The following is a 26,246-nucleotide window of genomic DNA, read 5'->3' on the forward strand; positions in this document are numbered from 1 at the left end:
CAAAATGTCTTCTTTTGTGTTTCAACAGAACAAAAAAATGTTCCTCCTAATGGTGGACAAGACAAATATATTCAAATATCTTTCTCTGTGTCTATCAGAACAAAGATATATATATACAGGTTTAGAACAACATGAGGGTGAGTAAATGTAGACAGAATTAAAATGTTTGGGTGAACTGTTACTTTAATAAGCATATTTTTCTTGTGCAAATATGTAAAATTCACAAATTAAGGTATACTTACTTGACAAAGAAAGTTACCTAAGACCCGGTTTCATAGACAAGGCTTAGCCTAAACCAGGACTGTGCCTATTTAAGTCGCTTTTATTGAAATCCCGTAGAAAGCAGCACAACTGTTATCCATCTTGAAAGAAAACAATGGCACTGACATATTTTAAGATAGGTCAGGGCATATTATTTTCAGTTAAGACAGCTCAAAATTAATTTTGGTCTGGGACTAATCTGAAGCCTTATCTGTGAAACCGGGGCTAAGATATCTAGTCTTGTTTTATGAAAGAAATATCAGAATTAAGTGAGGTTTTTTTTCAAACAGGCCAAAAATCTACGAATCGTGTAAGAAAAATAAACTTGAATTTAGTTTCTTTCAGATTTTTGACCGGTTTTTAACATAAACTTACTTAAATATCTTAGGTCACTTTTCTTATCAAGTAGATGTATCTTCATTTAAGATATTTGTAGGTCTACTATAAGACCGGACAAAAATGCTTACAAAAATGTAAGAAATATCTGTTTGCAGTGTAGCAATTTTCACTCGCTGTATCCCTTATAAAATATTTGATACTGGTTGGGTGGTTCCTCGACCTTAACTAGCATGAGTTAGATTCCCAAGAACGCACACATACTGATAAAATGTACTGTATATCTTAATTGCACGGTAGGATTATATAAGCATATGCCAAATGCATAAATGTAAATGTATTTTTGCTGTTGCATCGCATATAGTTAAGCAAATAGCGTTATGAGCGTTGGATTTTTAAGACAACATGTCAAGGTAAAACTTGACTTTTAAAATCCTGTCTCAAGGCCCTCAGTTGTTTTTGAATAAAAATAAATGACCCTCCAATCCAAAGTAATATCCATCTGATCTTAAGGTATCAATAAAAATGACTAAATTAAATATGAGAGAACTTCCTTACACACAAACACAGGGACAACTCCTCATACACACACACATGACACAACAATGAATATTAAATTTGGAGATTTGTTTGAGTGAATGAAGGACTGACTGGAGCTCGAGCTGGAATATTGAGGACACTGTGAGTAAAAGCCAGACGGCGTATGATTGAATGCACATGGGACCAGCTGGGCAGTGATAAATTTGTTAGTTACTGGTGTGCAGGAAGGCTTTTAAGTACAGGGAGAGTCTTTCCAACAATCAGACTTGAACAACATATTTCCAACGTGTTGTTTGAAGAAACAGGTCAGGCCATGAGACACTAAAGCCATGATGCTAGAGGAAATATGAGTGCCCAAGTGAAAGATTGTACTGTATGCGAAAAGAATCTCTGCCTCTAGGCTGACCCGAGAATAACAGTACCTTCAAATCCTGGGTATCACATGCAAGGAAAAAGCAAACATGAATATAATAATAATCAGAAACATTTTTGTGAAATTAAACAACTGATTCATTGGCAAAACCATCTTTACAGTTAAAGTCCTTATCCAGTGGACTACAACTAATTGCCCTGTTTGCAAGAAAAGTAACTAATGCAATCCTTCAAGGAAAATGGCAAACTGCAAATTACTGTTGTATGATATTAGATTTGTCTTACCCTCCACTTGGCCTTTGCAAAGTTTTTCTCAAATTGAGCACAAACGCCTTCCTTCAAATTCTTTTCCGAAGCCCCATTTCCAGCGATCCTGTATATAATACATGCAAAAAACAACATTTAAATCAATAATTTCTAAGTACACTGCAAAAAAAGAATTTATATGTAAAAAGGATGTTTTCTGGGTGTTCAAATGCTATAGGCCCTTAGTGTTAAGTATTTTTGGCCTTACCATTCATGCGATAACGCATTTTGGGCACTAATTCTCAGCATCTGGTCGACGTCCATCAATCTGCACACCAGCTCTTTTGCTGTGCCACATGACAAAGAAGAGATTCATTTTAAAGCACCAAGAATCATTTGAAGTATTCACAAAATTAGGAACTTCTCATTTCCCGATCTTAATACCAGCGGGTGAAATGTCGTCCCAATACGGCGAATCAAATTCAAATTCTCCTCCAACAATACGGCAGAAGATGATCCTGTTGTGCATGTCTGTGTTCTCCTCCTCTGTTTCATCATAGAAGGGGGGGTTTCCAGACAACCTAAAAATCAGTTGTCTGTGATTTGTATTGCGTCCTGTTGTTTTGCATTACACATTCTCACAGGCATCATTAAGTGTTTATTTATGTGTAAAGACGTGCTGTGGAATTTGCACATTAACTTAATTGAAAATGTTTCAAAAGGCAAAATAACGGAGAATCCAATTTACAGTAATACAACTTACAGTATGAACATAATGACCCCCACAGCCCAACAATCCACCGGCCTTCCATACCGATGACGAGCCACCACTTCAGGGGCTGAAAGGTTAAGAAGGAATTAAGTAAACCTGATTTCACCATATATACAAATAATTAGCGAAATAACAACATGAGATACCAAGGTACTCAGGTGTCCCACACGGCTCTGTGATCGAACCGTTCTCAAACCTGGACAGGTAGAAATCCCGCAACACAACTTTGTTGTGGTTACTCTCTCTATAGTACATAAGGTTCTCCAGCTAAAAGGAAGAAAAGACAAGGTATAAAAAATGTTTATAAAAAGAATCTATACTTTCATATGCAAGTGATGATAAAAGGGCATTAGGGGAAAGTATGATTGAATAAAAGATCACTTTGCGTATTGTTTACTTTTTTAGACGGTCAGTACAGAGAAGGAACGCATCCTCAACGTGCTTTCAGTGTAAAGAATGAGCTCTATTATAACAATATCCATTTCTGAAAACACAACCATTTGTAATAAAGCCTTGCTTATGACATTTCAGGGTTACAAACCCTGTTGTTGCACTAAGACAAAAATTCTCCACTTTTTTTTGTATCCTGTACCCATAAAACCCTGTAAAGCTCAAGTGCCGATAAACTCACACCAAAACGTGTTTCATTAAACTCATATAATACTGTATTTAAATTCAAAGTAACCAGATGTTTATTGGACTACTGAAGAAATACTTAATAAATTAAGATTAATATAACAATCTTTTGACTGCCGTTTAAGCGCCCGCTTTAACCTTCTGATGTACCCCCTATGGTACACATACAAGCGATGCTCTTAAACAGAGCAACACAGCAACAACATGCATTACTTACAAGAGAAAATATTTTTTATTAAACCAATGCTAGGCTTCTGACTACACCATACATCAGTCTCATAATTCATCTGCTCTCATTGGAGAACCTTTTTTAAATAATCAGATGCAGGCATACAGTATTAACAGAGAATGTCAAAAAGTGATTTTCAACACAGCCTGATGCAATAGATTCAGGAACGATTGCTCCATTTATGTGCACTAGAGGGCACTACAAACACATGTTATCTCATGGCAAACAGCCGTATAACCTTAATGACTTTAGCATGAGGGATAAGAACCACAGAGGAATGCAATACTGTTTATTTCTTTCATATTTGTTTTGCACATTAAGGACGCCCACAGGGAGAATCTGCAATATTACAGTCATACAGTGTTATGAGTGAAAGAGGACTAGGCGTTTGATTAATAAAAACTGATTTCATTTAATCGTCTGCAGATCGGCACAAACATGTACACACAAAATACACACTAACATGGGTAAATGGATTACTGTGAGATGCAATCGGCGAGTGCCTCACATTCAAATATCTTTGCATTAAATGTGCATAAAATGAAAACAAGGAAATGCATTGTTGCAAATCTTTTTTGTTTTATTTATGCACCCAGTTGAAGTTCAGTGGATATCTCATACATAAGTATAAACAACATAACTGCAAACCCACCTTTAGGTTTCTGTGGACTATGTTGAGGGAGTGAAGATAGGCCACAGCTTCCAAGACTTGACGGATTACATTGGCCGCATCTCTCTCTGTGTAGTTCCCCTGATCTAATATCCAATCAAACACATCTCCACCTGTGGCCCTGTCAAAAAACAAAGAAGCATTGCAAAATTTCCTTTAATGCTTCAGTACTTATTATTTTAAATCCAAGAAATATATCACACATAATCACAATTCAATGTAACAAAGAGTTCAAGCATCCAGGTTCATGTATCACTTTCTGTTCAGGACCAGGGTATTACGTTTAGCGGCATCTAGCGGTGAGGTTGCAAATTGCAACTAACGGCTCACTCCCCCCTCTATTTCAAAGCACAATGGTGCCTGATACAGGACTAAGATGATGTCACATTTTCACTTGTTTGTTTATGGAGATAAGTATTTACAAAACATTTGTCCGTTTAGGGGTATTGTGGGAACAACATTGTGAATTCCATGTAAAGGGACCTGCGGTGTATGTAGATTGAAATGTAGATTTTTACACCTCGGAAGGTATATAATTAAGCATATCTGTCAATAGATCCTCCAAAAAAATTCACACATTATCTTTAAGGGTTAAATAAAAAAATGTAATTCTTCAATTCACATCAAATTTCTCAACTAACTGTATTATACATGTCAATCCGGAGCTGAATATTTTGGCAGAGATGTACACAAGTGAAAGTGTAAAATCTGCATGTGAGAAGCAAACGCACCAACGTAACAACTGACAGAACTGTGATAATGCTCTTAAACTGTCAAGGTTTTTCGTTCTCAACAAAACATCAATCCTCCCCAAAGAATACAAGATTAAAACAGATCTTTAATATGTAACCTCAGCTTTACAAGTACAAGCCAAGTAGTTCTCAATCCTGCTCCAAAAGAATGTGTATCACCAAGACACCGTTCCAAATTATTATTCGTTCGGTATTCTTTTAGTAAGGTTTGTTTTATTTACTGGAATGGAATAGCTACAATACATATTCTTATTAAATGCAAAACTAGAGTGGTCTTTTCCACAGCTGTATATTCAGTATGCCTTTATTAAAACTCATTATCGTAATCCTACGTATAATAGCATGTTATTCATGCAAACCCAGATGACAGAGTTTTAATGGACTTCTAGCTTTGGTTTGATGTGTCTATTTGCATTATGAGCAGAGACAGGGGGAGATGAATTTTCAGGAGTGATGTTCTGAGAGAGAGAGAGAGAGAGAGAGAGTCCTTGGCCTCCTGAATGACACACAGTAGAAACATGACTGATCACAGCAAACAGAGGTCAGACTCACAGCTCTTGTATGATGAAGAACTCTTTCCTGGTCTCAAATGCATCAATCAGCTGGAGAATGTTTGGATGTTTGACCCTGAAATAAAAACATCATGACAGAGAGTTGAATAGACTCGTTCTCTCGAATTTAATACAGAAAAGCGCTTCCAAAACAGTGAGAGAGGACATAGACAAAAATCACACCAAGGGCAATGCATTCATACCTTCTCCATATTTCACACTGTCTTCCTACACCCTTTCTTAACCATTATGTTATTTTCCGATGGATTTGATATTAGGGGTCCCAGAAACCTCAATGGTGTGTGTGTGTGTGTAAAAATAATAATAGCAGTTACATTTTTTGTGACTTAATCAAAACCCAGCAGTTACATATTATTAAAGCATTTCCTCACTGTTGTACCACAAATCATATTTATGAAAAATATAATTCATTTTAACATGATTCATTTTTGATTCAATTGTTTTTTACTGATCTAATAGATATCTGATCATGAAAAGACCAAATGTCCCTCCAAGACGCCTCAGATGATTGCCACAGGAGGCGCATACAAGATGTGACTCGCCCAAGTGTAAATGCATCTGGTTGTTCAGGCAGGAACAGTAGATTTGTTTTCCTTTTGCCGAATCACATTTATGCGTCCGAGCGTTGACAGAATACCAATCCGATCAATCAACATGCATGAAGTGACTTGTGCAAAATGTGCAATTTTACCGTAATAAAGAAACAATGTATAAACAGAAAAGGAAATCTAAATAAACAATAGTTAATGGAGGAGTGTTCTTTGTAAACACCACTCACAGAAGTCATGACATTTATTCATATCCATCGTCTCTGAGACCCCAAACAGATTAGGAAAACTCATTAGGTATCATCCAGACACCTCAATGTTAAAGATATTAAAATGGCCTTGAGGTCCGTTGGACCCCAAACACAACATGAGGATTGAAATCTCCCAGCTGGTGTCTCGGATCAGCCTCACAAAACTCTACATCATCTGCCGATGCTTCCAGTCCCCCACGTACATTTTCAAGATCATGATCTCGTTCTTGGCAGCCTTGCGCACTTTTCTGCCATCCTTCTTGAGGAATTTCTTGCACACGTAGACCTTCTCCGTCTGCCGTTCCTTTACTAGACACAGCTCGCAAAATTCTTTCCTGCAGAGAGAGAAAAGATGCGAGTGACGCATTTTGCGCTACAGTTAATGCCAGATAATTCATACTAATGTAAATCATTTAAGTCCAATGTTGTGACAAACACGTTCAAAGTCAATTTTTAATAGGGTCATTTGTCTGTAATTGATGGATTGGCTTTTTTAAGGACATGATGACAGATCTATGCACACTCACGCCTTGAGGACCTGTCCAATCTCGTATTTGTCGGTGATGTCAGACAGGCTGTTGTACGTCCGCCCATCCCGCAGAGCAAGGCACCCAAATGGCATGACAGCATCCACCTGTCCAGAAGCAAAAACACACACATACAGATCACTCTCAATAAAACTAATGTCAGTCTAGAGGCGGATAGCCAGGCCTTGCGGAGACGGATCCCAAACAAAAATAGTGAAATGCTATTAAATGCTATTTAAGTGATATGGTGCTATAACAGATATGGTTAGTGAAATTTGGTCTGTCTGAATACAATAAAATGCATCATGATCCTATTTTTTTAATTTATAATTTGCTTGAATTTTGTTTACTTGAATGTTATATTGTTGCAGTCTAGACGTACACTGTGGCATTTATGATCCTTAAAATATACTTAAAATAAAACTTATATAAGACATGTTCTTTCTTAAATAGTTTTCCTAGCATAGCTAGACAATTCTCGAATATTATGTCATTCCAAACCTGTATGACTTTCTTTGTTCTGCAAAAGAAGATATTTTGAAGAATGTTGGTTTCCAAACAACAGTAAACGTCATGTCTTTCATTGTATGGACACAAAACCACTGAGACATTTCTCAAGATATGGTCTTTTGTGTTTAACAGAAGAACGTTTAAAATGACATGAGAGTGAATAAATTATGATGTTTTTTTTGTCTGGACAGCCCCCTTTACGTACTATATTTGTAAAAAACAACAACAGCCAACTCATATTTGTATCATATTCTCCAGAATTGATCTGATGTTTTTCAATAATACAAGATCACAACGGTCAAGTGAAAATTGTTGGGAGCGATGTGACAGATGGTTGCTTAGATATATATCTCTGTGCAGGGCAGCTAAAGATCTTTAAGATGGAAATGCTGATGGTTATCAGTGAGAAAGAGGCCAATAGGAGTGATGACCGGCACCGAGAGCGCTGGACTGCTGGCTGTGTAATCCAGATCCTGCCTCTAATCCCTAATCCCCCACATGGATCTATGCAAAGGAAAGGACAGAATACAGTAGAAAAGGTTGGGAACTAGTAAAAAATTACATAACCCCAACACTGGAAAAATACAGAATTGATCTGATATGAAGCACTGAGATGTAAATGTTTCGTTCTGTCAAAATGGAAAACGTAAAGGCAAATTACAGAGACACTTCTGAAGTTTAGGTAGCCAGCTGTTCATCCTGAAGCAATAACAACGAGGCTTTCTCATAAAAACTTCTTAGTTGTTTTTGCATAGCTATTTATGTTACCTGCCTTCTGGTAGCACAAAAACAACCTGATAACGGTCAATTAAAATGATGCTGTAGTGATTTGAACGTGACAGGCGTGTAAAATGAACATTTTAACAAATTAGACATGACAGACAAAAAGCATGATGTCCTGACAATGATGTCTTATTGAAGACCACATTATCATTTATATTACATTAATATTATTTATTTGACAACTACTTCAATTTATACAACGGATAAATTTGATCAAACCCCTGCCTATGCTGCTAACATCTGTAGCGGTAGCAACAATTGATCTTGAACCACACAAGAAAATATAATAAACTGCTATGGGCTTAACTTTGAAATGGGAAAGGCATAAAAAATATATTTTTAAAACCGCCAGGTGTCTTATTTTCCATCTATAGGCACATTTAAACATTCTCTCCATATGTCATTGAGGCTGACAAGAGTCCCAGGCTTCCCTTCGTATTGCATGCAAATACTAGAGGTGACATTCTTTCACATTAGGGTTTTGATGGGTGCCCATGTTTTGATGGTTGCGTTGGATTGGAAGGATGGATCACATGTGACAGCCCTTGCCCATTCAAAGAGTGTTTTGGGACTCGAGAACACAATAAAGACGGGTGAGATCAACCGACCTCATTCCCTCAAGTGAACCTTTGATGGCAAAACTTAATTAATGCTTCATTACAAATATGCACAAACCTGACAAGGGAATGAAGAATAATGAGCGATCAAAACTTCTCAGATCAGTTACGGCAAAACTAAATGTAGTTTTAATTGAGGCCCATACATATTCATTATGGCTATTTTTACACATCTACCCCAATACTCACATACACACACATACACATGTGCACACACCCGTATTTCAACCCGAAATTCGCATTAAAACATTGACTATAGCCTGAGTCAATGAAAGTGACAAAGATGCCCCAGATATTTGAACGACGGAAGTAGCGCTGGGTGCTATGAAGGTATATATCCAATTATCCATATTATCCATAAATGATGTATACCACGGTATGTAAATAAGTGGGCGTGGCTAAATCACATCCTGCACTCCACCCAAAAATATTCACTCAGGTTTATGGTTTAAGATGTTTAATCGGACCTACGCGCCTGGCCCAAAGTTAACTTCCGGTCTGTGTTTGTTGATCGGTCTGGTTAGCGGCTAATAATATAACAATTTATATTTCATTTAATTATTAATTTATATCAATATTTTATTGTATAACAATTGTATTAAATAAACAATTTGTGGAACGGTTCGTGTAACTTTGTCGCATTTAAATTTAGCCAAGTATCGGTTCTCCTACAGGTAACCCAAAATAATACTGGATAGACATACTTTTAACTTGCTAGCTAATGTAATTTACTTTATACTTTTGCTTGTTTTCAGAAATAAACGGTAGGGACGTGTACCAGACGTCATGCGCTGGCGCAGTAACGTTTGTTTATGTTGTTGCTTTGAAACCATCTATATCATCCCAGTCATTGAAGTTGCTCTTAGTGGGAAGCAATAAAGATTTTTTTTTAACATTATGATATTTTATGGACCTAGAGTTTCAATTGACTTTATGGACAACATGCTGTGTATTACTGTACATCCTAACCGAGTTTCAACAACAAACCGAGTCATTTTTACCAATTCTTTAGTCATCACAGTCGCAGCTGGTTACGTTTTATATATATACATTATTAAATGTTGGAAAAACATGCCCTCATAACAGTAAAAATGCACCTTAAACCCATTTCCACCAGGCAAATACTTAATGAAAGCTGTAGTTTCATAGTCTGAAAGGCAACGCATCCACCAGAGACCGAGTTCAAAAAAGAGATGGAGACAAAGAAAGTGTCAGAAGGCTCTGGGGATGGGGGGTGGCTCTTCTACAAAGACCAGCTCACAACAGATGCCTCCCTCCATCATTAAAGACCATAAGAGCGGAGAAAGGCATCCTCACCATCACACTTCCCCAGGATGCTTCTCTGTAATGGTGCTTTCTTCTCTCTCCTGTCGGCTCTGCTCTTATTAACGCAATGAATCTTCATCTCCAGAGACACACACATTTAACACCAGAACCAATCCCACAGGATAGATGAGAAGAGCCCCGCTGGTCTGAAAACACATCGGAACCCAACAACACACAAACATCCACACAAACCAGTAAGGCAACAAACCTGAAGTTCAAAAGTCATAGCGTGAAGAGAAGTTCTTCCTAGTGCTTAATCTGGTGTTAAATTACAGCATGCGTTCCTGCTTTTTTCCACCTCTCAGAGACAAACATCGTAATCATTATCATCCTGCTGGCTTTATTATGCATTTGGTGTTCTGAAACAGAATTTTGGCACCCCTCGATGAAATACTTGCCAGAGCTTTGGAAAACGCTTTAGATGTACTGAAAATATTGCGAAATGACTCATAAGCAGATATTCTGCATTCAGATTCTTTTACTGTGGCACATGTACAACGTGAAAATCTGCAATCTGAGGGTGTAAAAAAATCTAAATATTGAGAAAACCGCCTTTAAAGTTGTCCACCAGAGACGCTTTAGCAGGCATTTGCTAAGAAGGTTTGTTTTATGCTCTCAATTGGCTTACCGCTGTAATGACGTTGTGGAGAGTAGATGAACCCGAAAGTGGAAACTTTATATAGATGTAAAACTAGAGTGGTAATTCTCAAAGAGCAGGCCGCAGTGAGTGAAGTTTGTAGGTGTGCTTCCGGCCTTTTTTGTTTGCGATTCTGCTGCATCCATTCACAAAAATAAAGTTGTGATATATTTCTGTGTGATATTTACAAATGTCTTCATGGAACATGATCTTCACTTAAAATCCTTCAGATTTTTTGCATATTTAAACATAATGTTGACCCATACAATGATTTGTTTGCTATTGCTACAAATATACCCATCGTATACTTATGACTGGTTTTGTGGTAGGCTACAGTATCACATATGGGGGCAATTCCAGCGTTATGGATGTGGCATTTTGGTTATGGACGTGACATAAAATGCTCAGAGAATGAATTTGTTACGATAATATTGAACCATCTGTTTATATTTTACTGAACCATTGTTGAGTCTAAACATAAAAATGTCAGTTTAGAAAAAAATATATATTTATAAAAAGGGAAATAAACTTAAAGTTACTTTATATTCCTTTTCATGTGTCCATTTATGAGGAATATGTAGCGTTATGGATGTGACAATCCTGCAAATGGCACTTACCTTACTGTGAAAAATCATGCAGTAAAAATAAAACAAATGCTTCACAAATTTGAAGCGAGATCTCACATGGGTATTTGAACCACCAAATGTTAAAATCTGTTCTGTTAACATAGAAAATATCGCTGGTAAAAACTTAAATTTTTTGTGGTAAGGTTGACATTTTCATGGAATTGGCCATGGGCATTCCAGAGTTATGGATGTGACATTTTCAATCAATCTCGAAAAATGTATTTGTCACAAATAGACTGAATCATTTTTTATATTTTAGTAAACCTTTGATGATTGAGTTAATCCAACAGAAAAATATCAGTCGATGTACAAGTTTTTCAATTTAAAAGAGAGAAACATTTATGTGTTATGGATGTTACAAAAAAGTATGCAGGTTTTTGAGAGAATCATTGCTGGATTTCTGTGGATTAAAATGGAGAAGGGATGCACTTCCAAGATCACAAAATAGTTACTATATTTAAATGTGTATGTGTCAATTTATAAGGAATATGGACCATTATGGATGTGACAATTCACTTAAATTTAAGAAAGAGACAAATTCTGAATCTGAACCACCAAATATTGACATCTGACCTATCAGTATGGTGAATACCTTTAGTAAAAACTTGGTTGGCATTTGCATGTAATTTCCGACAAACATTTGTTCCTCTTCTATATGCATAAATAGGACCCTAAACATAATTTGGGTATTTCGTTTACAAGTGGTCAACATTCTAACACCACCTCCGAAGACAATGAGAAAAGCATGTGACCAAATTTCCTTCGTAGTGTAAACGCAACACTGAACAGCATCAAGGACAAACTATTCAATTACCAACCATCCATTTTCTTAAAACCAGGATTTTTAACTCTGCTTGTTACATGGAAAGTCAATACATATGCATGCACGATCAATAACGCATCCAACGGCATGGCCAGTTTCTTGGAATTAGCCGTAGCGTGTGTGTACAGTAAAAGGGGCAGTCTGAAACCCACCCAGACTGAGACAGTCCAGCTGGTCTAATGCTATAAGAGCAGCTGGATGCTCCTCACATCAGGGACGGGAGGGGAAAAGGGATCTCATTCACAGACAAGATGCTCATCCAAACTGTCTGCTCCTCAGGAGGGAGGCTCAGAAATCTGGAGCTGATGCAAAAGGACAGCCTCCACACGGGGCACCGAAGGCCTGCATTAAATCAATCTTTCACCCTTCAGGTAGAATGCTACCAATTGAAGAAAACTGATGGCACATTCATGATGTGTGTGACTGGAATGTTACAATGTATGCTGCTGAAGACTTCCTGAAAGAAGCACAAAAAGAATAACAGGAGAACTTCTAAAATGACCATTACGTTGAAAGAAAGCTAAATAACTTAAGACGTACTTTAATATTTTTTTATGGAACGTGGATTATATATTTTTGATGTTTTTTAAGGAAAGTTATTAAAATACTGTCGGTACAAATACAAATTTCATTCACCGATGACAGAAGCCATCAACGCTTTCATTCATCTCTCACACTGGGAATTCTCAGTCTCATTACCTTTAGTTACCAGTGATGACACAAACCCATTTTGTGCTTTGGCACAATTTATAATAAAGCACTCCTGTGGTCCTGTCCTCAATGCAAATGTGTCTTTTTAAGCTATTTATCTACTCTCCGCATGAGAATGTGCCCTGCCCATTTATAATCACGATCTCCACACAGTTCATAGATCCATCACCACCACCGACCCGTCTGTGAGCAGAAAATAACTTGCACTCGCTTTTTTAATAAGCAAACTTTGCTCACTGTAGGAACGCCGGTGCTATATTTTTGTCTGAATTATGGACGTATCTTGAATCCTAGCTGCGAAAATATGCAAATGAAGCACGTAAATGGATGGCAAACTAAAAAATGATAAAACTAAGCTCGAAGACCCCGAGCTGTGAATGAGCCCATGTTTTTTTGCAATGAAAAACATTTCTTTATTCACATTAAACCCATTAGTGCAAATCAAATGTAAGCGAACCCATTTAAAGCTAGAAGATGGTTTTAACCACACACTAGTACAGCAGGAGACACGACTACTGCACCCGTTTGCCGTACGTTTTTAAAGCATGCTGACAGTAAAAGAGCCTTCATGAGACCCTTCTTTCAGCAATTCTGCCTGTGTCCCGGCTAGCAGAATCTAAATGAGGTCCCTGGGGTCCTGCTCATCCAGGGCTACATACAAGACATCCGCATCATTACTTTTCCCTGTTCCTCCACAGTTATAGATACTCTATATCTCCCAGTGGGGAGACAGCGGAGCTAAAACAGGAGTCTGAGCGTGTAACCTTTGGTCAATAGACACCTGAGGATAAAAGCGGCCTCTGACTGAGAGCAGGGAGCGGAAATCAATTTGACTAGTGAAGAACAGCTACAGCACAAGACAAAGATATTGGAGGAGGAAGGATACGGCAATGATATAATGCGTTGAGGTGAACGTTTTACAATCGTCGGAATCGTTCATTTTAGTTTGATGATTAACTGGAGTATTTAGTTTTGATGGATTGTGAAAAAGGACTAAAATAGGTTTGATGGAGTGTTGGTGGGGTAAATGTGCGTTTGCTTGCAATTGTGTATGATTCATGCATCAGTATTAAGTTGATTATGGCTGTAAGGCCATAACTCATGCTTGCGTGTTGTTGTGAATAAATTAATGAGATAATTTATAGTTATGCACAAACCTTAGGGTTGCTCTGTGTTTTTTTTGTTTTTCGTTCACCCAAATTCTTTTATTGTCATTTATTCACCCTCATTCAAAACCTGTATGCATTTTTTTGTTCTGTGAAACACAAACAATATATTTTATCTTATTTATTTAGATATTTATTTGAGGTCAATGGGGGCCAATGTTGTTTTGTTAATAACATTTTTCAAAATATCTTCTTTAGTGTTCTGCAGTAAAAAGAACGTCATACAGGTTTGGGTGGTATGATGGTCAGCAAAATTAACGATGACAGTCCCTTTAAATCTTATTTAATTGAAAATGTTTCCAACACAGCCATGCACATAGTATATACATTCAGACACATGGTTACTGATAATTTTGAGGTCTGGTTTTGGTGTATTGTATGACAAAAAAATGTTAACCCACCCACAAACTTTTCAAAATGTATCGTTTTACATGTTTATTGTTTTTCCCTGTGGATCACTTACTGTATGTCCTTTATTTTTTTATTTTCATTCCACAGTGTATGACCGAATCGGAGTCGAAAACTTTATAAACTGTATTTGACCCATAATATTATTTTAACAGGCCATTTTGGCTGCTTGTGACTTAAAGGACATGAGTAACAACGCTAACATATGGGTTGTGGGTTTGCTGTCAGGTCCAATATATTCGGTGCTCCCACATCTTTCAATTACAGCCTCTTTGTAAAGCCTACTTTGTGACAGGTTCACAAAACAATTATCAATGTGATATGTTATGAAAACTGTAAAGTTTATCTTCAGGCATCTTGGTAAAAGAATGGTTGTAGGTTCAATGCAAGTTAAAGGGATAATTCACCCAAAAGTGAATTTTCTGTAATTATTTACTCACGTTGTTCCAGATCTGTATACATTTATAGATATTTGGAAGAATGCTTGTAAACAAACAGTTCTTTGCCACCATTGACTTCAATAGTAGGAATATTTTTATTCAAAATTTGTATTCTATTGAAGATATTTTGAAGAATGTAGGAAAGCAAACAGGGCTTTTGACTACCGTTGTAACGGTTTGGAAAATTCTTTGAAATATATTTCTTTGTGTTTTATCAGATGAGAGAAATATATACAGATTTGGAAGAACTCGAGGGTGAGTGAATGAAGCATTTTATTTTTGGGTGAACTGTCCCTTTAAGGGGTCATATTAAAATAAAAAATAAAATAAAAAACTGTCTGTCTGTTGTAATGGACAGCAGTCATAAATATTTTAGATAGTGCTTACCTTGTTTTAAAGCTGGAATATTCTGTTTTGTATAACCTTATTCTAGTATATAATGAAAAAAAATTGCCTACAGAATGGAATGACTGGCCAGTCAGAATCGAGTATTCCAGAAAGCACTGTAATAAGAGATAATGACTTTAGCTTGCACAAAGTGTCGATATTCCCTCAGAAAACACCTTATGGAGTAATGCATCTGCTTACAAAGGCATTCATGTGAACAAAGCCCCTTCGGCTCTGCTCGTCTTAGTTTATTGGTCATTTCAGAAACTATAATTGGCCTGTCTACTGATATATTTAATGGCAGATTAAAAAACTAGTGGTGTAATAATTATTGATTGTCTCTGGGATTTATAAGTACTTTCTCCGAAACGTAATACTGAGGCTCATTGAACAACTATTGCATATGTGCATGTAAAATACTCAGAATACCTACAGGCATTGATTCACATGCACACACGCATGCACACATACACATACACCCTTCTGGCACTCTCTTTCACCAGCTGTGATACTAAACTAACATTGGAGACTGTTCAAGATTCTGTTTGAAAATCGCTCGAGCTATTCCGCTTTCTACTACTTTATTATTTTTATGGAAATTTCCCTATTAAAGAAGTGGCGAAACAAATCGAAGCCCAATTAATGAATGCATTATAAACAGTTTGTCTACATACTGTATATCTCTCTGTTTTCCTCAAGCTTTGATCCATTACACTATTGTTCATTTCCCCAGCTCGCCCTCTCCTCTGTTTTCAATTGTGAGAGTGGAAAGAACACACATAATGCTAGAGAATAAAACACAAAACCGGGGACTCTACAATATTCAATTTTAAATCAGCCCCGGACAAAGGCTTTATGTTGAACAAATCTTACACAAGGCGAATCTGGCAACAGAATCGGAGAGCATCTGTTATGCACAGCCAATTAAAAATTGTTATGTCATTCATTGTTTGCCACAATCACACAAATGCTAAATGAAACAGTCACAGATAGCTTACACCACACCCATAAAGCAGTTTACAGGGCAAATACTACAATTATTAAAGGGATAGTTTAGGCAAACATGAAAATTATTTTGTCATTTACTCACCTTCATGTCATTCCAAACCTGTTTGACTTTCTTTCTTCTGCAGAACACCATAGAAGATATTTTGAAGAATGTTGGTAACCAAACAACATTGGCCCCCATTGACTTCCATATGAAAATGAGGCATTTCTCGAATTATCTTCTTTTGTGTTTTACAGAGGAACGAGTCACATACAGGTTTTGATTGACATGAGGATACATAGATGATGAAAGAAATGTTATGTTTGGTTGAACTGTCCCTTTAAAATCCAACCAACATGGCATTATATATCACCGCTGTCCATGATTCCTTCAGAACAGACCCCATTTCTGAGCTGGAACCCAGCAAAAGAAAAGCAGTGCTCTAAATAACCCTTCATCTTCACGATCCAACCTTCCTATCCAACAGGATCTTACAAAGAAAGCCAATGACGAACCTGCCAACAAACCAGAGCATCTGATCCAATAAGAAATCAAATTCGCACCCGAAAAAACTTTTCACCGTTTCCGACACTTGGCTGCAGCTGCAGTGAATTCAAAAATAGCTTTATGGTCATTTAATGAGGCCAGTCGTACGGACCTACAACAGATGATAAATAAACTACATAAGTTGAGGTGTATCTGGGATACGAAAGCTCTTATTATGCGAGTTTGAGAAACAACGTCGGTGTGTGTGTGCCCATTTGAGAACAGCCATGTCTTCTGAGGAGAATTAGGTCAGTCAGACTCCTGGGAGAATCAGAGGGAAAAAAGAGAGAGAGCGAACAAGAACAAGCAAGTCAAAAGAAGACAGCAGGGACAAGGGACGGAGGGAACAATGTAGAAGGTTATAAGTGAAGGATAAATGAGAGAGAGAGACCTGGAATGATCAGTGGAGGGTACCGAGGGAACAACACATCAGTTGCGATGCTTCATAAATGCTATGAGCTTTAATCTATTTACAACACTGAACTTTAAAAAACCATGTGACTGTGGAAGTGTTGTGTTTAAAATGGTGTAGACAGAGTCCAAAATAAATTTTGTTGGCCACATTCCACTATGGGTGGGTGAATTGAAAATCCTTTAGCATTTTTTCCTGCAAATAAAACAGTTTTTGTGTTATTGCCTTAAAATAGTTTTGTCACCATCTCTTTGGAATTATTTATCTGTTAGACATAGCTGAAGGTCATTATTGTAATGTGACTGGCAGCATCATATTCAAGTCAGTCTTAAAAGTGAAATGGTGCCTGTTCCGAAACCACTGAGACGCATCTTGATTTTGTTCCTGGTTTTTTCTTTTCAGTGGTTTAATGCCAGGAATATGTCTCCACATGGCATGACAATAGTTGCTAATGCACTTCCTAACTAAACAACAAATTTGATGTGGTGCACCATCTGTATGTTTTTTATTTTGTTGGGTCACATTGAGTATTAGATTACTATTTAAGCCATACGTTATTTTACGATTTATACAAACGTTATTGCCAACTGGCCATTGAGTCGTTTAATTAAGCCTACGTGCCAAATCCTGTTTGTACTTACATTTGGAAAGTGTTCATTTTGGACCTTGGGTGTAGAGATGGGAAAGATTCAAAAGATAAAAGTTTTAAAATCAGACAAAATGATAGCTGTGTTACAAAAGATTAGACACCAGGAAGACCAGACACACAACGCAATTCGGAAAACAGTGATGTTTTGATATACCAAAGTTTTACAAAAGGTTTTCACTGTACTGATAGGTCAATGTTTGGTGGTTTAAATACCCGCTTGAAGTTTTTTTAAAGCATGATTTAACATAGTCAGGTGAGTGAATTGTCACATCGATAACGATAAATATTCCTCATAAATGGGCACATTAAAATTTTTAATAAAATAACTATTTAATGGTCAACGAAGTGCCATCCCTTCTCCATTCGTTGGGTATTATTGCTTTGGGTTTGCACATTTCAATTCACAGTAATTCTCCTAAATATGCTGTCTCAAAAATGTTCGTCCTTTTCGTCACATTCTCTCTTTTAAAATAGAAAACTTGTGCAAACACTAATAATTTTCTGATGTCTGGACTCTATAATTAGGGCTTTGGTAAAATATAAACAGATGGTTCAATATATTGGCAACAAATGCATCTCTGAGAATACATACTGTATATCAAGTTTTGACTCAAAATGTCACATCCATAACGCTGGAATTGCCCACCTATCAAAATTATAAAAACAATTTCAGTTTTTCCACTATACTGTAGGCCTTGGTGTTATTAGTCAGTGGCTGGAAAAGATGTATGAAATATTTAGTGCCCTCCAACGGGACTGAACGTCAAATGAAAATCTCGTTGACCTTCTGAAAATGTGCCAAGTAGTAAAATGTATTAATATGCATATTAATTAGCCCCAACCTTATTTCAGTGCTTGGCCACAACAACCAATAGAAGATAGACACTGTAAAAATGACCATCGATTCTCCCTTGTTTCCTGAGCTGAGGTTTTACTGTGATTCTGTCACTCAAATGACAGTCAAATCAAGCAACGTATGAATATTTATTATGATCCAAATGACTTTGCAAAACAAAACCCTTAAAATATAAACGCCGGTCAATCTGAAGACACAAAATCGCTGTGTTTAGTGAATGTGAATGTTTTTCTGAGGAAGGACATGTTGGTAAGGTCCCCAGCATGAGCTTCGGAGATTGAGGACCAGGGAGGCCTTGAGAAAAGCAGCAGAGCGGGGGAAATGAAAGGGAAGAGAGCAAAAAGGCGAGTGTGAAATATTAAACACTGAAATCCGCTCCCTGAAGAAAGAGATAATGACAGAAATGAAGATAATGCGGCCACGTTACGAAAACGTCATTTATGGTCTTCATGCCCACCGAGCGAAATAAGCCAATTGTGCCGAACACTTTCCCACACCGTCTTAAAGCATACTTAACAAGTCATTAACTTCTTGTAATACAGATTCTGATGTTTGCCCCCTGATGTTTGCGTTATGAAATGCTTGCCTCTACAGTCCTTCTTTATGCACATCCCATACGCAAATTAGCATTTCAAAGATAGGAAAACACAGCGACTGTAAGTCACAAGTGCGGACCGAAGAGGAAAATGAATCAGCAGGCGCAGACGAATGGCCAAAGTCATCTTTGCCTTCACTGGAAAGTGCCCATCTGGAGAGTTTGGCTGCCTGCTCTCACTGTAAACTGATGGAGCCAAAACTGCATCTGTCACATCAACACACAAAAACTCCCCTATCAGATGATCCATCACCGGCGAAGGCACATTGGTAATAAAGCGGCCAAATATAGGATCTATGGGCGATGATTCAGAGTTCTAAGTAGGTGGATTATCAGAAATCAGGTCAGTCAAAGGCATCGCAGTCTAATTTCTCTCGACTTTCTGTTGCATTCACTCGATAGTCTCATAATCTGTTGCGCAATACATCCCCTCTTTGTTAGAACATTGCAACTGGAGTCGTTCGTCTCTGCCTTCTCCATAACTAGACCGTCAGATTAGACATCAAAGGTAGAGCACCCGGAGAGGGACAGAACGCAGGAGTGTGTGTGCGTCGAAGGGTGAATGGGTTTTAAACAGAATACATTAACAACAGAGCGTGTGCTTGAGGATACCACCATGCAACAGTCGACTATCATGGATTTATGCTTACGTCCCAACTGCGCTTCTTTGGAGCGAAGGTGGTAAGGAACCACGGCAGAAACGAGGACAGAAGAAGGAGGGAGAACAAAGTGATAAAAAAACAAGGAGACGCGAGGCCGAAGATCTGTAGGAGGGCTGAAAACATGAGTCAGATTCTGAAAACGATGAGACGGTACATTGTTTGACCATACACAGATATATTAAAATCATCAATCATTTCTTTCTACAGTTGATAGGAAATCGTTGCATAGTCATTTTCTTAGATTTTTTGGCCTCTGTATTAGATCATTGAGTCAATAAAATTGGTAAAGAACATAAAGTCAGGTGCACTGCTGTTTCATGATTTAGATCGCAATGGAGAGCTGACATGTCACTGAATTCGCTATTTTTAAAGCAGGAACTTTAAAACTTAAAGTTCAATAACTTCACACAGTGTTAACACATTCATGTTCCAAGTGATGTCTTAAAGGGACAGTTCACCCAAAAATCTGTCATGTATCCAGCATCACGTTGTTTTAAAACTGTATATAAAAAAAACTTTTTTTTTCTGGAACACAAGAAGATATTTTGAGAAAAGTGGTTTTGTGTACAATGGAAGTCAATGTTGTTTGAATTCCAATATTCTTTCAAATTTTTTATTCTGTGTTCCAAAGAAGTCAGAAAGTCATACAGGTTTGAAATGACATTATGGTGTGAAAATGATGAAAGAATTCAACTGCGTTAACTCCCTTCAATGACATTTATTTTCCACATAAAGGCGATGCTGAACAAGGGAAACATATCATATACCATATGTCTTGTGCAGTCACTGAACCTTCTAGGTGTACTTCGGATTAAACTCGCAAAAATGAGTAAACACCACAAAACACAACATTATTTATTCTGTTATTAACATCATTTCTGTAGATTGTCAATTTGTATGCCAGTAATCTTAAATTATTGTCACTGAGAAAATATATACAGACGGAGATGAGTATTATAGCCTTCGGAGACTTGCCCATAAACTTTAATGGATTAACAAAACCACAGAGACTTATCATTGTCTTTCTTGTGAATCATAAATAGGATTAGACTTGGAGACATTCATATTATAAAGAGAAAAAAAAACAGGAGTAATTTCATTTCAAATATTGCACTGTTTTGATTTGCTCCACAGATAAATAAACAGGAAACTGGAAGATTATTGTTGAACGATGCTTAAACAACAAGCATATTGAAAGCAACACTGTCATAATGTAATAAGGATGAAGTATCCAACGGCGAAATCTTCATCGCACTCCATTTCCCATCTCATTCTGTATTCTCTTTTATTCTGCCTCTCTTTATCCCAAGTTGAGAGTTACGGCGGACAAAACAGGGCTACCGGGAAGAGTCCTCATTCCTGATTTATGTTTGGTTCTCCGTCCCCTATGTATTTATTATTACACCGTGAATGCAACAACAAGCATCACAAAAGCGCCCAGCGTTGTCTTAAACCTCAACGTATCTTGCGTACAAAGCCTTGTTTCCAGCTTCCCTCCACCGTATCGCTTTCTCTTTATTGTTTTGTTTTGCCATGACTGGTGAAGTGGATGCTGCTTCTATTGTCACATGCAATCGGAAAACAAAATTACGCAGAAGAAGGTGGTCAAACGCGGTCCAGACGGCAGAGAGGTTCTCAGATCTTTTTTAACGAGTCGTCAGAAATTATATAATGTGGCTTATTAAAAGTAATTTGATGGAGAGAAAGAGAATGCGCACGTATCACGATTAAACTGTAATTGCTAGTCTGTCCTAATGGTAATTTCTGTTGAACGGCAGTCGTAACAGTACCTTGCCACGTGCTTGAGGGACAGCGACTCATAATCTGGAGCTTGTGACTGCATATTAGCGAGAAATAATTAAATTTTGTATAATATGTTTTTCAGGAGTGCTACAGGGGGTGGAGTGATTATCAACACTGTTACAGTAGACTTATGGCATCTGAGCCATGAAGTCATCTAAAAAAAAATGTTGTGCCCCCTGGAGAGAGTTCACAGTAAGGCTGTGGAGATAAGCCTCAGCTGTTATGAAAAAGGACAAGCTGGGATCAACAAGCAACATTTTCACTAATAAATTCTGGACACATTCTTAATCTACCAAAATTCCTAATCGATCAATATTCCTAAATCTTTCTTTATTTCTCATACATACACGTAACAGCTATAAGTGTTCACACAGGCTACACGAAAATCTATGGGAATATGTTTCACAAACATTTTATAAATCCTTTTCCATTTATCATTATAGACGACTGTTTGCGCAGATCACACAAATCCATCTTCAAGGAGAGATCATTAGTTACGGGCGAATTCGATTAACATGTGTTTTCCTCATTTGCCTCAACAGCACATAAGAGATCGAAAGTAATATTGGACGAGAGGCTTGGACACCTGAAGTACAGTACACCCAAACCCATCTGTGGGAGGTCTGTACTGTAGCGTGTAGGCAAACTGTAAGAATCTAACTTGAAAGTGCGTTCTATATGTAGTGCAGAATCATGATGTTTCAGAGTTGTTTAAATATTTATTTACAAAAATAAACAGAAACTGAGAAAATTCTGCGTGACCACATTGTGAACTGTGTATATGAGGGGTTGATATCAAATACTTTTGTTAAGTAACACAGTAAAATGCTGGGTTATTTTAAACCCATAACAGAATGGACCCCAACTATATGGTTATGAATAAACCTATGCTGGGTTGTTTTTACCCATTTTTTGCTAAAATATGAACAAAAGACCCTTTTTGACCAAATGATGAAACAACCCAGAATTTTAAGGGTGTATCGTCCCTGCTGAATTTTCTTTTGAAACCCAATAGAAACCATCTGATGATTTCCTTTAAAACAGCATTATGAACCATTTGATTTTCCATTAAAGGTCCTAGGTTTGGAGGATCTCTCGACAGAAATGCAATATATACATAACTATGTCTTCAGAGCTGTATAAAGATATTACAAAATGAAGCGTTATGTTTTTATTATTTTAGAATGAGCTTGGCATTCGCAACCTCACCCCTAGATGCCACTGAATGTCCTTCACTTGACCTTTAAAACCATTGCAAAATTCCTGTTTTGTTGTGTGTTTTGGGCATTAAGATATGTACATCCCGCCAATAGAATCCATCACATACCAGTAGCCACCATTATAGTTTCCTTTTAAACCAATTCCATTCCCATTACAACCATGATATCCATTACATTTTTACATCCATTACATTTTACATATTGTGCATTGGGCAGGGTTTAACACGGATGTTTACACGGGCATGTTATCAACTACCCATGTGTGCGTCATTTTCGCTGAATATATTACAAAATTAAATAACTTCATTGGCACCATCCTAGAAGTGACAACAATGTTGAGCGACACGGTGCTAATGGGCATTAACATGTCTATAAATAACCAATTCCATATAGACTAAATATGACTCATTGATTGTGATCTCCCTCCACTACTGTTACAGAAATGCCATACGCGTGCCATTTAAAAAGTGTTTTTCCACACCGTGATAACAAGCCTTTCCAGAAATGTGAATGTGGTGGCATTGCTCTCGCTGAGGTTACCCACTGTCTCTGCACTTACTCTCATAAGTGCTCTAATTTGTTGAGTATACGGGATGATAGAATAAGAGGGTTTGAAAGCTATTGATTTAGAGTTTCTTCCAGTAGGAAAACAGATAATGATGCTGACATTCAGCTCTGGGTGCCGTCTTCTGCGCACATTAGTTACTTATACAATGACAAGGACGATGCATTTCTTTTGATCAAGCCAAATGTCATCTTTTATGAAGTAAAAGCTAAAAGAGAATTTCATCGGCACTGTCCCTCAGCTGGAGTTTCAATCCTGTGTGGGTAAGTAATAATCATGACAAGGTATGAAAAACCTGCATAAATCTAAAAATTACAGGGAAGAAATTTTGAATGAAGGGATTTATTGCTACTCCTGTATAAGACCCTCCAATCTTACAACAGTCAAACTCTCAAATAGTTGATTTATTTTAAACTAATAATATTATTGCTGCATTGTTATCTATTTTTGCATTTCATAAGAATACTTTTCTCTTTAAATCTGTTGTATTCTTGTAACAAAATTCCATTGCAATCGAGCTAATCCAATATCCATACAGTAGCAACATTTATTGGATTTGTTCATATATTATTTGCTAATCCCCTGTGTTCCATTTCCTCTCCCGCTCAACCCCATTTTAGCACATTTCGAATTGGAGTCCATCACAGCCATTAACTATTATAACAGCATTTGTGAAATGCTGTAAATGAGTGTTAGCTGGGAAATCCTGCATCATGCCGCAATGTGTTAAGAGGATGTGCAATATTTCAGTCGGGTTCACAGCTCACCTGTGGGTGCGTCTGTCACATTCACAAACACCTCTCTGGCTGCAAAGACTCTCTAAGTGTCGCACAGGGTTTAAACAATCCCTGTTTCACGAGCTACGACCTGCAGCCGCGAGATCTAGAAGATTCTCAAGAAATCTTTTCGTTCAGATAATCTGTGCTCATCCTTATATAAGAAAGCGAAGCAAACAAAAATACTATCCAATTTTGACATAGAAATGCATTTTATGGTTTCATATGGGTGTATGAAAATCTCACTCACATTTTTCTGTCTGTCTACAAATGAATCATTTAAAATAATTTCAGTATGCCTGACAGTCAACAGATTAGATAAATACAGAACCAGATGTGCAACAGCATGCATGTTTGCAATGGGGCCAACGCATTAGAATTAATGTTAAGTGTTCAAAACCTCACAATGATAAATGGTAAAGAGAACAACTTGAAAGGTTGACAAACACACATACATGTTTGATCCGAGTGTTACAAAACAGAATATTCTACAAACAGAATACCATAAAAATGTCAATGTGACTCTGTGGCCATATGCAAAACCCACAGTCACAACACTCACACATAACACCAACCTTGCTGTAAGGTTCATTGACCCTGGATTTCTCTTTACCCCAAAACATGTTCCCTCCAGTTAAGCCTACTTGTACGACAAATTGCTGAACGCTTGAGTAATGAGAAGGACAACATGACAAAAGAAAATGATGCGACAAGTGGCCACTCCTGATAACTTAGTTGAGTTTATTAATAAGCTAGAAATAAATATTAAAAAATATTTCATAAATAAAACTAAATTTAAAAATTAAACAACATTAATAAACCACTAGAAATAATTTAAACAAAATTAATAAACTCACATGCATCTCTCTATATTCTTTGAGGTTATTGCAATAATCGCAGAGCATTTGCTTTCTAGACATTTTTCAAAATATTTGTTCCAAACCAAGCGATGCAATGTCGCAAATCTGAAATGATTTTCTTCTAAGTATCTGATTTTTTAAAGAATTTAAAGAGCCCGTTAAACGACTTTTAGCTGTAAATGCGGCAAGAGATCTCATCAGCCTACTCCTGGAAACATAATAAAAAAACATGCAATCGCTCCCAGACAGTATCTCTCTACATCATATGCTCACGATCGACAGGTTGGATGCTGAACTTAAATGCATAAAGACATTATGTTCCCGTCCCACCTGGCTATATCCCGTCATATTTTCAGTTCTGTGGAAAACCATACACATATAAGACGCCATACCGGAATGTCTAAACTTGGTTTACCTGCTCGGGTTGGCACAAAGTACGCGCGGGCTGTGTGAGAAAATCCAAACTTTGAAGGAGCCCTCGATCGGGTGTTAACGTCTCGCGAATGACAGACGCATCAGATCGGCGCGCATCTGACAAGACTGTCGGCGTTGAATGCTGCTGCCTGTCCTTCCCTCCCTCTTTCTACCCCAGAGAAATAAATAATCTCTGCTTTCATCTGGATCTCTCTCTCTCTTTCTCTCTCTCGCTTCTCTCACACTCACTCGCGCGCGCACAACAGGAATGAATTGATCGCATTGCCTAAAACGGCACAGGTAAGCAGGTGTGTAGTAATATACGACGCTCTTACCTCCCGTTTCGGAGGAGCGTTGCGCGCGATGATTTCAGCGCGTTAACAGGTTTGTTGCACTTTAATATTTAACCGTTGCATTGCATAGGCCTACGTTTTCCAGTAAACCAACAGGACGCTATGCTTTTGCAAGTATTTAATACTTTCTAAAGGCGGTGAATAGATTACATCGGATTAAACCGCAACAACCATCATTTCATTATATCTGCGCATGGCGCAGTGATGAAAACATGGCAGTGATTTTTTTTATAAACATGGACACTTTTTATCACCCCCTTAGTGGTCCACAGTGGAATTCAATATGTGAATTAATAAATGGTCAATGAATCACTTTCTTAATGACCCGTTGTAGTTCTGTGGAGTTTATGATGTCATTAAAGCTTTAGACACCAATAGTCTCGCGCAAATGAAATAATACT

At 37.4% G+C, this 26,246-nt stretch overlaps 1 protein-coding gene across 1 annotated transcript in view; it reads right to left on the minus strand.

Annotated features, from left to right (window-relative positions):
* camkvl (CaM kinase-like vesicle-associated, like) overlaps positions 1-25,719 on the minus strand; it is a 28,313-nt gene extending 2,594 nt beyond the window's left edge. The window contains exons 1-10 of the mRNA XM_056733869.1: positions 25,494-25,719; positions 6,713-6,819; positions 6,389-6,520; positions 5,367-5,441; positions 4,045-4,183; positions 2,674-2,794; positions 2,519-2,594; positions 2,200-2,336; positions 2,024-2,102; positions 1,795-1,882 (exon numbers count right to left, since the gene is read on the minus strand). Coding sequence (XP_056589847.1) covers positions 1,795-1,882; positions 2,024-2,102; positions 2,200-2,336; positions 2,519-2,594; positions 2,674-2,794; positions 4,045-4,183; positions 5,367-5,441; positions 6,389-6,520; positions 6,713-6,807 — 942 coding nt within the window. The 5' untranslated portion in view covers positions 6,808-6,819; positions 25,494-25,719. The remainder of the gene's footprint in view (positions 1-1,794; positions 1,883-2,023; positions 2,103-2,199; positions 2,337-2,518; positions 2,595-2,673; positions 2,795-4,044; positions 4,184-5,366; positions 5,442-6,388; positions 6,521-6,712; positions 6,820-25,493) is intronic.
* Between the last annotated feature and the right edge of the window lie 527 nt (positions 25,720-26,246).

The sequence above is a fragment of the Triplophysa dalaica genome, chromosome 20 (genome assembly GCF_015846415.1).
Source record: "Triplophysa dalaica isolate WHDGS20190420 chromosome 20, ASM1584641v1, whole genome shotgun sequence".
In the NCBI taxonomy this organism is placed as follows: Eukaryota; Metazoa; Chordata; class Actinopteri; order Cypriniformes; family Nemacheilidae; genus Triplophysa; species Triplophysa dalaica.